Source organism: Poecilia formosa, unplaced genomic scaffold, assembly GCF_000485575.1.
Source record: "Poecilia formosa unplaced genomic scaffold, Poecilia_formosa-5.1.2 Scaffold285, whole genome shotgun sequence".
NCBI lineage: Eukaryota > Metazoa > Chordata > Actinopteri > Cyprinodontiformes > Poeciliidae > Poecilia > Poecilia formosa.
In genome coordinates this window covers 340087-355368 of record NW_006800224.1, presented here as the reverse complement: position 1 = coordinate 355368, position 15282 = coordinate 340087, and the positions used below count along the sequence as shown (strand labels likewise).

At 40.6% G+C, this 15282-nt stretch overlaps 1 protein-coding gene across 1 annotated transcript; it reads right to left on the bottom strand.

Moving 5' to 3' along the window:
* Positions 1-1000: 1000 nt before the first annotated feature.
* Positions 1001-14629, bottom strand: crispld1b (cysteine-rich secretory protein LCCL domain containing 1b). The gene is made up of 15 exons (XM_007571681.2): positions 14364-14629; positions 13561-13860; positions 8458-8576; positions 7460-7592; positions 6969-7084; positions 6777-6877; positions 5931-6092; positions 5767-5827; positions 5591-5657; positions 4611-4741; positions 4458-4501; positions 4297-4369; positions 3306-3375; positions 3060-3193; positions 1001-1529 (listed from the first exon to the last, which is right to left on the bottom strand). The coding sequence occupies exons 2-15, from the start codon at positions 13837-13839 to the stop codon at positions 1478-1480; spliced, it is 1542 nt and encodes a 513-aa protein (XP_007571743.1). The 5' UTR covers positions 13840-13860; positions 14364-14629; the 3' UTR covers positions 1001-1477.
* Positions 14630-15282: the final 653 nt, after the last annotated feature.

The following is a 15282-nucleotide window of genomic DNA, read 5'->3' as shown; positions in this document are numbered from 1 at the left end:
AATGAATAAATGAACATAGTGAGAAATACTTAAAAGTAGAACTTCTAAAGTTAAAATTGAAAAATGTATTTCGTTCATATATTTTCCCAGTCAGAACTTTACATATAGTCATCGCTGACATGAATTTGACACTAATTTAAGGCTTCTGATGATTTATTAGAAGCTAAATATTCCTCAATACAGCCTGTATAGCTCGTTTATGTTGCTCTCCTTCCATGAGCTTGGATTTAATTTGACTCATCCAGAGTTTAAAACACCGTTATGCGTCTTCGTTCCGTCGGTCTTGCTCCTGATTTGAGCTGATGTTGAAGTCTCTGACACGCGTCAGACGAAACCTTCTTTGTCTCGTCTGACACCTAAAAGCATCCAGCTCGTCCGTTTGGGCAGCCAAACAGTGAATTCAGGCTCAACGGTGTCGACTTTGGAGCGAGGCTTTCTTCCCTGCTTCTGGGCCATGTTGAAAGTAAGCTTGGCTCACTGCTGTTATCTTTAAGATGCTTCCTTTTCATCCGAAGGCAACACTTTGAGTCAGATGTTTGAGACTTGGAGACACCTGAGCGTTTCATCGGATTTAGGAAGGATTAGGGTTAGAGTTTCCTGAGTCCAGGCCAGGAAACGGACCAATTTAAAACTCAACTAAAGCTCTTCTAAAACAGAAGAGCGGCTGAACGTCCAGTCAGAAAACAATGCAACTTGCTAAGGATTCTTGTGGCCAAATAATAACGCGGAATCTGTGTATACATTAGATTTTGAACCAGTGGATTGGATTCTTGTTTGGAAGATTAACATTTCAAATAAATCTTTAACACCTCAAAGTTAATAGGTAATTCCTGCCAGTGATGATCAGAAATGCATAAACTGTGTCTAAGTTTCTAAAAGCAGTCCTACGCTATTGGAACTGTATGTGTTTCTGCACATTTTGATTATCTCAAACTTTAATTTTAGAAAGCTTGTGTAACAATGCTTCCTACTTTAATGCTAGTTGAGTCATTTTTTCCCCCTTATTTAGTTGCTGCATGTAGAAAAAAAACTTAAGGAGATCTGAAATGTTCTGACTAAAAGTAATATCAGGCTTTGACCTTAAGGCCTAAAATTACATGCTGGAACGGCGTAGCTATCTGGTTGCGTAATAGTTATTTTTAAGTGTTAAGAAGCATGATGTCACGATATCACGGCAGCCACAAGCGCATTGTGGGCACACGTGTATTCTGCGGCTGACTCTGAAGGTTCAGACCAGAAGACTTTGAAAAACTATAATTCTAGAAAATCCTTCGCCACAGGCTGACTGGAAAGCAGATCACCGATGACCTAAGAAACAAGCAAATCCTTGAGGAAAAACACACGTAGGAACTTGGAAGTGTTTGAGTCAGACAAGTTGGGTTATTTACTCTGGGGGCAAAATTATCGGTTTTTGATTTCATGCTGGGTGGGCTTCTCAGATACGATCGCCGGTACTTTGTCCTTTCGGGGCTTTTCCTCAGATGACTGCAAAAACTCTGAAGGCTTTTCCTCCTGTGGGGTTCAGAAAGCTGAAAGAACACGAGTCAGAGAGTAAAAAAGACATTCTGCTGAGACACATAACAACGTGAATGTTGCTTGAACAAAGTACGAATGTTGTGTCATTAATCAATGAATGCAACTGAAAACAGATGTGGAAAATGTAACTGATGGCCACTCAAAAAAGATTGACAATACCGTTCTTAGGTTTCTTTGTAACGGATTTGGCAGTATGCCATTTCTGCTGAAGCTAAACATTTTTGCTCAATGTCTTAAAGCTGATTGCCAATATTTTGTGAAGTTCACCAACACGATGCTGCAACCCTCGAGGATGATGTTTTCAGGCTGCCAAGCGAACCTCTTTCCAATTTCTTTGAATTTCTTGCTTCTTCCTCTCAGACTGGTCTTTCAGTCCATGTTAGTAAAAGACTAATTTCACATTTCTCACCAAAACACATCCACCTCTGGGACTCGGTACATGTTTCCTTTCTGAATGGTATCAATGCTAAATATTTGCCCACTTGCACATACATAATTGTTTGAACAGATGAATGTAAGGTAAGGTAACTTTATTTGTGTAGCACTGTGAACAAAGAAGTTCACAGTGCTTTATATGAATTAGAAGGAAATACGAACAAAACAACAAAACCAAAAGAAAGACAAAATGTAAAAGTATAAAACTACATCTATTGGTTCCCCATGTAAGAATAAGAATAAGAATAGGTAGTCCATAATTTATAAACTATTGAGGGTTTCTCTGGATTCTTGTTTTGATAAAAACTAAATGCTGGTTCTCCATGTTTGATTCTTTTAGTAAGTATAAAACTAAATGTTGGTTCCAGTTGTTCTGGGTTGGGTTATTAAATTTGTACAATATAAAGCTAAATGTTGGTTCTCCATGTTTGATTCTTGTTCCTGGTTGTTAAGTAAGTAAATGGTACTTTGAAAGTTTGTTCTAGATTTGTAAACTATCAGGAGTTTCTCTAGGTCTTGCTCCGATATTAAAAGTACAAAGCTAAATGTTGATCTACAGTAATGAATACTCCACAATTTCTAAAAGTAATAAACTAAACAGTTTTCTGTTGTGGCATCACTGTGCAGAAAGGTTTCACAGGGCTTGTTGAGTCCCACAATTCAGCCCCCTTATGTCCTGCCTGAGTTCTTTTGAGTTTTCCCAGACGTCACACAAGGGAGCTTTGTGTGACACCTGTGCACACCTGTGTGACTCACAGGTGTGCATTAGTTTAATGCAAAGTCATGTCACCAACATCTGGGGCTTCCAAGTTGTGGCACATTAATTGTGACGCATGTGAACTTCTGACGATGCAGAAATAGTAATAGAAATCGATCTCACTATTCTGGCATTTACAAAACGGGAATAATAACAGTAACGGTACCTGGCGTGACCCAGCAAATGTTCAGTCTGATTTAATATCAGATGATGTGAAAGCATAAAAAAAAAAGAAAGAAAATGTCTGTTTTTACGATGTCTGTAAGTATTTAGCTTCAACTGTACAGCTGTTAGCTTCACGTGAGATCCAGGAGATCTGAAGATGATCTACCTCTCTGAGTTGATCCCGTTCTGGTAGCTGCCGCTGTACTGCCGCCGTGTGTCCACCGGCATCACATCAAGGTAGCCGCCTGACTCGCTCCGGATTACTCCTGCGTGGATGGCAGCTCTGCAGATGCTAGATTTCTTCACAACATATTATAAAGCAAATTATTTACCGTTCTGCAAAAGGTGAAGAAAAATAAATAAAATAAAACAATAACAAAGAACAGGAGTTATTAATGATGGAAACACTTACGTCTGTGTAGTACTTTGTTCCGATGACTCGAGCTCGACTGTCATGCAAACAGTTCTTGGGGCAATACAACCTGGAAAAAGGTAAAGTCGTAGGACATTTCCTGATGTTTTTTTCCAAGTAGCAGCAAGAAAGTAGAGTGAGTGAATAAATAATCAGATATGTAAGAAGTCGCACTATTTTTCCCCATGTCTATTTTGTTTTCCTTTTCCCATTCTCCAGATGGGAAAGGGGGGAAACGAAAAGGATGCTGATTTCTCCACGGTAGCTCCATAGCAAACCTGAACTCTGACAATTTGGCTGTTGCCGTTGTAGTTTTTCTCCATGTGGTCCCACGTCAAAGAATGTGATGAAAAATCCAGGGTTTTTTTTCCTCCCATAGACAGTACTCATGAAGTCTGAGCTTAATTGCGTCTCTTTCCTGAACCGAGCTATTGCTGCCCTTAGATCCTCGTGGTTTTTCCTTCCAGTAGAAGTTAGTGCTGTCCCAGTGTTTCAAATTTGTGTCTTTCTAGAACAAAAATTGTGACTCTGTCTGCTCTTTATTTTCCTTCCCAATAAAGATTGTCGTTCATTGTTTCTGTGTCCTCCTGATCTGATAAGTGAGAGCGGCTCCTCCACTCTGTCCTCACATGCTTGCTAAGGATGAGGGATTGCTGCGAGGTCAATTACTCTGTAATCTGCCACCACCAACTTTTTTCTTTTTAGATATTTGGAACTGTCCCCTGGAATAGACTGCATGTAATGTCATTTTATTTTGACTTTATGATTGGATTATATCGCATTGAATTGGACTGATTTGAGTTCAACTCTATGTAACTGAACCTGTTACGTCATTTAAAGTGCCTTGGGATGGCATCTTTTTTTTTTAAATGGGAGCAATATAAATATATTTTATTGTAAACAGAACCTCTGCCAGTGAGAAACTGATGCATTTGATTACAACATGACTAGAAAACAACATGTGATTAATATAAGAGTCTCTGAGTCGTACCTGGGACAGTGTCGAACGGGTTTCTTGAAAGGACAGAAATGTGCCACTGTTGTATCGCATCTTATTGCTTTTACTGGAAAACAAAGCAGATGCAGCTAAAAGTTGTTCCGCAGTATGTTCTTATGCAAATAACAGCAAAAAGAAAAAGAAATCATTCTTACCAGGTACTGATTCCACTTTGAAGGAATTGGCACTTCTATTTTTCCTGCAAAGATGATTAAAGGGTAGTGGCCTGGGTGATGTATGGTACTTAAACAAATGCAGGGTAAGAAACTTTGTAGATGTCCGTGCGGGCACGACGTTAAATTTCTTACCCAATGGATTGGACGCCGTTCTTGTATGATTTGGTGAATAGTTGTTTTCTACCCAGTCGGGTCACATCCAGCCATCCCCCGTCATTGTCAATGACCCCAGAGTGCAGCCCAGCTCCACACACACTGGATTGCTGAAAGATGAGTCAAAGTCTATCTCAGTCTTTACAAACGAGGCGTTACGACATACAGTAATGGTGTTGGTGGTTGTCTCTCAGTGAAACTTCAGAGTTTTTGTTGGGATTCTGGTAAAAGACTCTTTTCTCATCTTTTGGCATAAATGTAAGTTAATTGATCCCAGAAGATAAAGCTAATGAGACCGCAGTGTACTTCTAGCAGCCTAAAGTAGAAATTCAAACGTATCCTCGCAGTTTATATAAGAGATATTTTAGGAATCTCTCAACTCTGATATTGTTTCCCTTATGTAGTCGTTTCCAAAGAATTAAATAATAATTTACAGAGGGAATGTATTCTGGAGGCGGTGTACCACCAATGTTCTTCCTGTGTGAAACACGTGCTGAAAATGCAACATATATATTGTTTCTCAGAGTATCTGTTTAGCAACAAAAGTAAAAATAATTAAAATACTAGTCTCTACTTTTTTACTTTTAACACACTTTACTGTTACAGCAGTTACTGTGAGAGGAAAAGCGCTTTCAGATTCTCTTCTTAGTACATGTTTCATACACAAAGACCACTGGTGGCAAGCCGCCTCTCACGTCCATATCCTGTGCATATAATCATCAGTAAACTGCTGTGACATATTGGAGATTATTTCTGAACAGCAGAGGTTGGCTTTAGTGTTGGCCCCTCACACAACCTGCTGACTTCAGCTTCTGGGAACCAATTCATCTGGATTTACCTTCTTAGATTTGAAGACACCAACAGGGTCATCTACTGTACGTAAGGTCAACTGGTTACAACCTTTCGACAGAACTTCTTTCCAAAAGACACGAACTGTCTCCGTTTAAGTGATCACTTACCATGTCGTAGTAAGAAGTCCCAACTACTTTTCCAGGTCGCTCAAAGCAACCAGGTGGGCATTCATATCTGTGGACAGAGGCCACATGTGGGTCAACAGTCCCGCAGCACCAATGTTACGCAAACGTGGCAAAACGGTTCCGGTGTGCGCACTGAATTGTTTCAGCTGACGTTTTACCTGTTGCAGGTTGTTCCCTTGCACTGATCTCTCAGCTTGGTCTCACACTCAACCTGTTGGGCTTGTGAGACAACAAAGAATCACTTTAGCTGAAGTCAAAACGCTTTAAGAAATGAATACAGACGTATCGGTAAAGAAGGTTTATTAAAGAGGGACGTGCATACACATCTGCTCTGTACTGGCAACTTGGTTTCCCTCCGTGTTTTCATTCAGTGATGGGTCTGGTGTTCGGACCCTCGGCTGGGGCTCTCTGTCTCTTACTGGTTCTGGTTCAATGTAGTTGTTTTCCTCCGTTTCAGGAGCTGGATGCCGTTCGACGCCACCGTCTAGAAACAACGCGACGTCCTATCATTCAAGTGTTGTGTTTCAACATCTTATAACATTTTCTTTAATGGTTGAAGTTGCATCGAGTGACAGTTTTCAGAAATGAGAATAAAAGGGTTAACCTGCTTAAATAAAAGTATTTCGAGGTCACAACTGCTTCAAAATTGCATTACAAGGTGAAACGACCTACTGGGTCAGAAAATGCATTGCCCTTTGGCAGAGTTGGGTAGTAGCTAGTTAGATGTATTCAATTATATTTACATGAGTAACTTTTTGGAAATAAAATACTTTTAGGAGTATTTTTACTACACTGTGCTTTTTACTTTTACTTAAGTAATGTTATTATGAAGTATCTTATTTGAGTAAAATTGAAAGAAATGGATCCTGAAAAAATTTCTGATTTTATCATTTTGCTCATTAAAACACCAAAATTTCCACTTAAGTGTACTTTTTTGGTCCATCTGATGATGTAGTTTTTAAATATTAAATGATTGAAAATTTGATTAGTTACTCAGTACTTGAGTAGACTTTTTACCAAATACTTTTTTACTCTTACTTGAGCAGTTTCTTGGACGGCTACTTTTTACATCTTTGTGAATAAGATGTTGTAATTGAGTACAATTTCTGGGTACTCTACCCACCTCTGCCCTGAGGTGATCGTCTACCAGCACGAAAGTCTGCCCTACCTTTGTAGCACAAGTTGTTTCGGCAGCCTCCACCATAGCTGGCTGGACAGGCAGAACAAGGTGTGCCGTATTTGTACGGCGCATGACCCCACCAGTTTCCCCTGAGAAAACAACATTTCCATATTTTCTGTCAAACTATGAAAACAGCCAAAACCACGTCTGCGATCAATTGCACTTTGTCCACGGACTCACGGAGGGGAGTAGTTGCAGACCAGATAAACTGCTTTGGTCCAGATCATTCCCCAAACATTCATGTTGTAACACGTGTTGATGGCGCAGCCAATGCGATTGCTGGTGGCCCACACCAGCTGAAAAGGAAGATGTTTAAACGTTACAAGCTGCTTGAAGGTGAACTAAACACACTGAACACCTCCGTTGTCACACTTAGAATTCTCATTTCACTCAATCAGCCTTTCGCACACTTAGAAAATCAAACACCAACACGCACATTAGTAGACCACTGGGCTTTAAATGTATTTCACTAGTGATGGAATAGATTTAAAGATGTCGCACAATTAAAGAATGATGTCTATGTCTTATGACAAGCTTTTGAACTCAGTCTGTTTTAGACAAGCTTTGGTCAGTTAAGATCATCTCCTAATCACGGAATCAACAACTTGATCAAAAAAAAGATCGACAAGTACTCGTTTAGCTTCTGAGAAAAGTGACAGGATGATTCCTACCTGAGTGTAGTGCGTGCAAACCGGCCCAGAACATCTGAACGGACAGTGTGGATTACACTCCTGGGAGTACGGGTAGCTGTAGTACCTCACCTCATCATACCAGGCCTGCACGTGGTAGGTCGGTGGTCTGTCTCTAAAGTTCAAGAATTATGCATTTTTAAACATAAAGACTGTCACCAATAAGAACTACAATATATATAATCAAGTATTTTATCTTCATATACGGTTGATTTCTATGAGGCAGGGAAAAGAAACTAAAAACATTGTTATGAACAGACCATTTGAATACAATTCAGTGTTTATGAAACCTCTTGATATTTCGTTTCCCAGCAAATATATCAGTCTGCCAAATGTGCCACAAAACTGAAGAAGATTGAGATGGGTTTTTTGAAGATCAGGTTTTATTTAAACGATACTATCACAGAGGATATACCTCCTTGTCAGAACTCTTTTAGTATCCACCGCTGAATGAAATCATGCAGATTTCATCTACAAAGATATGTTATTATTATTATTATCATTATTATTATTTGTTGCAGTCAGGTACGATGCAAGGTACGATGATGTGACAGCACCAGTGCAACACGTCCGAGTTGTGAAATTTTCTCACTGCTAAATATTGCCGGGGGAAGAGAAGGTGGAACCGATTGGGGCAGCAACTCAGCCACGACGTGAAGGCCAAATCATGGATCACCAACTAAAAGAACTGATCCAGCTCTACAAAAGATAAGCTTTAGTTTTACGTAGGCAGCTACTGAAGGCACCAGTCAAATTGCAACATCATTTCTCAATGTGTGCTTCCCCCCTCCATCCCCTCTCACAATAAATAACATTTATTAAATAACTTTTCAAAAGTGTGCTGCGATCGCAGTAGAAAAGTGATTTACTTTGAAACTTTCTACACCAATACCGAAGTATCATTCCACTCTGAGTGAAGATATAAGTCCTGCAACATCCGCAGTTGAAACAAACATTAAAAAGTACTGCTTCATACACACCTGCCCCAGTGCGTTCCCAGGTTCTGGCCTATTTGTGTCAGCATGTGGCTCGGCCCGTGCTCCCATCGGCAGGCGTGCGCCCAGTTCTCTGCGCTCCTCTCCAACTCGTAATCCCATAACTGGAAAACAAAAGCACACATGAACACACAGATCAGCGGACGACGTTCACAGAGGTGGGGGAAAAAAATGCTATTTTCACAAGAAAAGGTAAACTCAGGTCAGCATCAGCCCCCAGCAAGGGGCTGGGAGCGTCAGCTTGCTGCTGCTGGGAGAAAGTTTGATCTGGGGGGAAAAAAAATAAAAAATGTGGTCATCCAGGGGAACCTCAAACTCCCTGCTGATTTAAGTTGGCTAATTGGCCACTTACCGTACTTGTGGATGTAAGTGCCACACATAACTTGTTTGAACATTTCATCATTCTGTACAAGGACACCGAACCACTGTAGGTTCTACCAAAACCAGCTTGGCTCTAGCCGTACATGAGGCAGGCTGAACCCGAAGGAGGAATCCGCTCTTTACTCTCAGTTCAAAGGCCCTTTTTTTTTTTTTTTTGCAACTTTAACACCAGGCAGTAAGAGCTAGGCCTCTCCTCGTCAACACACACGTCCGCCTCCCTTCACACAGACACGTACATGCGAGACCACCACATCAGCTTGCAGCTGTGTGCTACTATTCGGTGTGGTTGTTTCATAGCTTGTTTCCAGTAACTGATCTTAAAAAAAAATAAAGAAAAAAAAAAAAAACAAGCAACACAGAAAGTCTCTGTTTTTGCTACTTGATGCCATCTTAAATGTAAGAACTGAACAAAACAGAGGTGAATTCAGGCCAACATACCTGAATGGAGTTCACTCACATCTTGTTCTGAAGCAAACAGAAAAAAAAGAAAAAACAAAAAACAAAATAGACTGTGCATAGGGGGTTGGGTAATTTAAATGCCATGGTGAAATTAATGTACTGTTGACTTGGGGAGGGCAAAGAATAGATGCAGTGTGCACTGTTGTTGGCCTGCCATTTAGCTGCATTATGCCTATCTTGTGTCAACAGTAATAGGATAATGCTTAACTGTGGACCACCATAATGCTTACCATATGCTCCGCGTGAAGCTAACGCACCGGTGCCAAAGTTTATGAAGGGAGACCTGACGCCGTTTACCCCTTTTATTCTGTTACAAAAAGATGCCTAAAACAATAAAGTTAGGTTAAGATTGATACTGATTGTTCAAAATCAAACAAAACATGCCTCTCATTTTCATTTGTTCCTCCCAATCTTGAAGATATTGTTTTACTTTTTCTATTACAATTAATGACTTTGACGCTTTGGGTTGCCTGCTACATAGACGATGATCACAAGTTGACGTCTAAATCTATCCCTTGTGTTATTAAGGTTTCGTGAGGGTTTTTAATTCACCAGTCCTTTCCAATAAACCTCTGAGGACGTACTAGAACGCCTAGATTTGAACTGCAGAACATATTAATGCTGCGTCTATCCGTTGCCTCTTCCGCTGTCTCGTAGACCATCGCATTGTCTTCCTTCGCTACGTCCATGACATAGCAAGTTGCCAGATGTGGAGTTGCCTGGCAGCTCCCATGTCCAACATCATCTATTCTTATCTGTCTATCTTTTGTCAAAACCATCTCAGCCTTCCCTCTCTGTTCCTCTGATCTCGTCCATGCTGGTCGCGCCCAATGAAAATTTCTGCATCTTCTACTCTGTCTGGTTATGCCACGCCGTTCAAAATTATGACCCAGAAGGAAGCTCTCCGCAGTTAACTTACTTTGATCAGGGATCATTACTGATCACATTTTGGGGGCAGTAGTAAATCCTGACTGCCCCCAAAATGTGAAAGAGAATCAAAAATAGAACTTACTGCAATATAAAATCTGTCCTACATGCAATTAAACGAAATCGTATATGCGGTTTTGGCGTTATGTACTTACATGGATATTAAAAATGGACTAACTACCAAGTGAAGAAAACTGGTAGAAAATGGTGTGCTTACCTTTACGAAACAGAGGTAAGTGGAAACAATATGACACGGCATATGATGTACCTCTTTCACTTGATTGCGTATTTATCTTTCATTTTATGTTTCTAGAGGACATAATGTCATCAGAAAAACACGGTTTTGTCACCACATAAACCTGCCAGAGTCTTAGAGTTTATTTGTATGTCTACTCAGATGAACTTACTCTCAGAGTGAAGCTATTCACAGCTTGCAAACTCATTTGGTTGCACTGAATTTCATTCATTCATGCCAAAGTAAATCATGTTCTTTCTACTGTACTGTTTCACACTGATCTCTCTTTCACATAAAGGATATGATACTTTTCTGAGGCACTGTGCTTGCAGCACAGCTGGTACTGTACGTTCTTTTTATTTTTTTACACTTAAACAGTGTTTCTTTTAACTCTACTGGCAGATTAAGAGCTCAATGAACCTCGTTCATTTGAAGAACTGGAAACCCCAAATCTGCCCTCACTCCCTAGTTATTAATCATTGCTACTTACGAAAAAAATAATAATTAAAATGAAGCCTTAGCCGCGCCAACTTTACTGCAGTTTCTAACGTTCCCTGGCAGCTCAGTGTGTTCTTCTTGTCAGTCTTATTCTTCCAACTCAGTTATCCAGCTTAGGAGAAAATCGACTCCACAAATCCTCCCACTGAGAGGTTCGCGGAAAGTGACCAATTCGTCTTCGCTTCCCAAGGAACAGAACTTTTCGAAATGCAGACGTGCGTCCAACTACAAACGTCAATGTAAAAATTAGTAGGAGGACAAGAATAAAATCTAGATGAATATAATAAATCATACTTTGCTTAAGTATTTCTCTGTCTATCTAGTTAGTTTTTCCTCAAGGTAGCATCTTAAAAGGTTGCGATGATGGACATTTTTGATTGTTATTGACTTATCAAGAGAGTCTGCTGAGGGAACTGGCATGACTCGGCTCAATAAAACAACTTCCCCGGGCATCTTTTCGCGTGCGAGTTGAGAAACTCGCGAGTTGGCTCTAATCTGGCCCCACGCCAGTGAAGTCTACCCCGTTTGAAACAAGCTCCCCAATGTTGCGTCCAAAATTAGAGGCATCAGGGGGATCAGAGAAAACACAGCATTGGTTTGAGTGAGTTGTGATGGATAGGGAGAAATGTGGCCCGGGGATTAGAGAGAAAGCAAGAAACGGTGAAGAAATGTGTGCAGAATAGCCAGTGAGTGAGGCAGAAGATTGAGCAAGTAAAGCATAAAAAAAAAAAAAGTCAACATGGAGAGAAATGGAATGATGGAGTGAGGGTAGGCAGGGCAGGAAGTGGAGGCCGATGGGCAGGGTGGTTGAGGTGGAGGACAGGACAACACTGTGGGGGTGAAAGCTGGACCTGGGCCAGGGTCAGTGAGGGCGTCCAAGAAGGAGGCATGACTTAGGGGCGAGCCAGACAGTAGCTCAGGCTTGCAGAGCTCAGTTTCATTATTCCCAGCTCTGTACACTCAGGATGCTTTCTCACTGAAACCCGACTTGGGCTTCCGTAGATACCCTTCAACCAATTGGTATAAGTCTAAATTAGACTGTCTGACATTACATGTAATATCAGATCGTATTTAACTGTATTTGCATGATTTATCTTTACAGTAGTGGTCCAGTTGGTAGTACTGTTGAAGAAGATCCAAGAAGATCCTTGGTTCAAATCTCTCTGCATGGAGCTTGCATGTTCTTCCTGTGCATGCGTGGGTTCTCTCAGGGTACTCCAGCTTCCTGCCGCAGTCCTAAACCATGACTGTAAGATTAATTGGTTTCTCTAAATTGTGTGGGTAAAGTGTCTTGGGATTATCTACATTGTGAATTGTTGCTATTTAAGTAGATTTAAACTGAAACTAATTAAATTTAGTATACAGTCGATGCAGCTAATTGATTTTAAGTGCCTCATATTTGGTAAAAAAAAAAAAAAAACAACAAAACAAACAAACAAAAAAGTATTTGGTTGACTCAAAAATATATGAATGTATATTGGACATTAAATATTTTTTTTATATGAATATCTCCAACAGTGGAGAGTGGCAGTACTAAAGCCTCTTTGGCCCAAAACACATCAACAACTTTATGCGTGGTTATGTTATGCAGTATTACACAATGTAAATAGGACAAAAGCCATGATGTGTTTTGGTTGTGAGTTCATATTCAGAAAAATCAACATGAATATCCCATGGTTCCCTCTAACTCTCACCGCAAAATCCAATAAGGGTCCCTTAAAATGTACAAAAAAAGTCTTGCACATAAGCATTGTACAAACATTTAGGGAACATGTTGCTTGGTTGCTTATATGCTACCAAATAACTAACAACTCTAAAGCTCCTGTTAGTGCTAAACTAAAAGACTATTTCACAGTTTTTTGATGAGTCTGGGATGCATTTGATTGTGTCTCACTTTCAGTCTTATTGTTAGTTCTACACTGGGCAGAACGTTTTTAAAAGATAAAAAATATATGAAGACCGGGTATTTTTAATGTTTTTTTGTTTTTTTTTTACCAGTAGTAAAACCTGAACTGGGTTTCTCGACATTGATTATAGATTCTTTCGAATGTTGCAGTTTGTGAAACCTTTCTTCAACTTTACTTGTGAAGGCAGCAGTTTTTCATTGGATTGTGCCCTTCTTCCTCAACTTAACCAAATATTTTGAGCTTCAGAGACAGAAATGCAGTTCAATCCTCCACAAAGCACTCAATCAACCGAGGGGTAGCAACTCAACATAACCAGAGGCGTCAACTTCCCATTGACTGAGCATGCATAAAAGCAACAGAGAACATGTTCAGGAAGCAACTGAAAGTGAATGTCATTTTTAATCAGTTTTACGCTTGCGCTCCCCGACCAAACCTTCTTCACCACCTCAGTGTTTCGGTCTTCCACTCAGGACTTAAGTACCAACTCAAGCTTGGTGAAACAAATACAAATCTTCTGATAGCTGTAGCAAGGATCCTTTACAAACAGTGAATTAAAAGTCAGAAAACACCAGTATCCACATTGTGACTTGACAAAAAGTTGTTTTTTCTTTCCAAATGATCATTCTTTTATGTAATTAGGTTGAGAAACATCACAGCACAGACGGCTTGCTCTAAATTTACCATGTACTCCATGTTGGAGGCCGGAGGGTAGACCTGTCCCCGCAGCTTGTTGTGCAGGTCGAGGATCAGGTGCTTGTCTTCCTCGCTGATGGCCCTCTTCCCTCTCGACCTCGCCCTCCACCACTCCCCGTCCTTGCCCTTGTACTTGTCCAGGATCGAGTCGAGCCGAGTGGAGTTTGAGAGGAACACGGCCACGGCGCTCTGGCTCAGGCAGAGCATCAGGCAGAGCATCAGGCCGGCTGCCCTGACCCAGCAAGACAAGGGGAGAGACCTCCTCATGACGAAGGACGTTTGTTTTCACTGCACAACACAGGAAGTTGGTTTTAATTTAGCTTTTAGGCATTCTTACCAATCAGCTCGATTTCATCTGACGTCAAACCTTGCATTTTTCTCCACACATTTATTTATTTTTTTAATAAAACTGATATCTACTCTCATGCCTGAAGCAGCTTAATAAAAACAGTATCGTCTTGAATTTACTCTTGGCCCCACTTTAATAATTCCTTAAGTAGGAGGGAGAAAACTTCAAAACAGTGAGACTAATACACCTTTCAGCGCTCTGAGTGCATCTGCAGGTCACTGCATCAGTACACACACTAGGTAGGACCAGTGTAAACACAGCGTTCACACGACATGTTATACAGCAAAGCCTCACTGCGCATGCTTACTTAAATAAAGATTGAGAAAAACCTTACTAGGTAGCAAATATTATTATTATTATTATTATTATTATTATTATTATTATTATTATTACACCTAAATGGAATTAGCAACCAAAGCAAAAAGCATAATCTTATACTTACAAGCAGCAAGAAGTTTTTCTTCGTCCTAAAGTGTTCTTGATTTTCTGCCTGATTTAACCCTCCAGATGCGGAACCGTCGTGAGATCAGCGCGGACTGACAGAGAGCACTTAAATCCATCCATCAGACATGATGAGCTCAGACAGCCGGGGTCTCTTTCAAGCTCCACATCCACGCCGCAGCAGGACAGAGAGCCGCTGAATGTCTGTCGGTACCTGCTGAATTCCTCAGGACGCCGCAGGCTGAGCGGGATCGCCGCTCATTTTTGCACTTATATACAAATTTGCGCTTAGCAACGCGGGCGCGAGGCTTCGGCCGCGCCCCCTGACAACGCGCGCTCTCCCCCTTTTCGGGGTGCACGCGCGTGCGCACCGACACAAACACGCACGTACACACACACACAGGCCGATGGTGAGCAGTCTGAGAGTCCCGGTTTATCTATTTAAGGAGGAACAGGTTCCCACTAGAAGTGACGTGTTGAGAGTAAGTGAATGATGCCTTTTTCATACTGCGAGCTTTGCTGGTTCAAGGCATTTAGTTTTGACAGGTAGACAAAATCAACACTTGGGCTGGAGTAGGAGAAACAAGAGGGTGCAAGAGGTGAAAATAACATAAAAGTTTGGCAACCTCTCATTCAAAAACAATTAGAGAGCCATAGAGTGAGTGAGTGAGTGAGTGAGTGAGTGAGTGAGTGAGTGAGTGAGTGAGTGAGTGAGTGAGTTAGTCATTTAGCTAGCAAGTTATATTAGGTAATTATAATTCATTCTTTGTGCCATACACCATAAAAGTATATTAAATTAGAGTACAAATATGTATATACCTTCTGCCAGATAGATAGATAGATAGATAGATAGATAGATAGATAGATAGATAGATAGATAGATAGATAGATAGATAGATAGATAGATAGATAGATAGATA

Excerpts from the sequence above, each read along its gene's own strand:
- crispld1b (XM_007571681.2), bottom strand. The coding sequence starts at position 13,839 with ATGAGGAGGTCTCTCCCCTTGTCTTGCTGGGTCAGGGCAGCCGGCCTG. Across the intron at positions 3,376-4,296 it reads CCCGTTCGACACTGTCCCAG|GTTGTATTGCCCCAAGAACT; the intron begins GTACGACTCAGA and ends ACCTTTTTCCAG. Across the intron at positions 1,530-3,059 it reads AACGGGATCAACTCAGAGAG|CTTTCTGAACCCCACAGGAG; the intron begins GTAGATCATCTT and ends GTGTTCTTTCAG.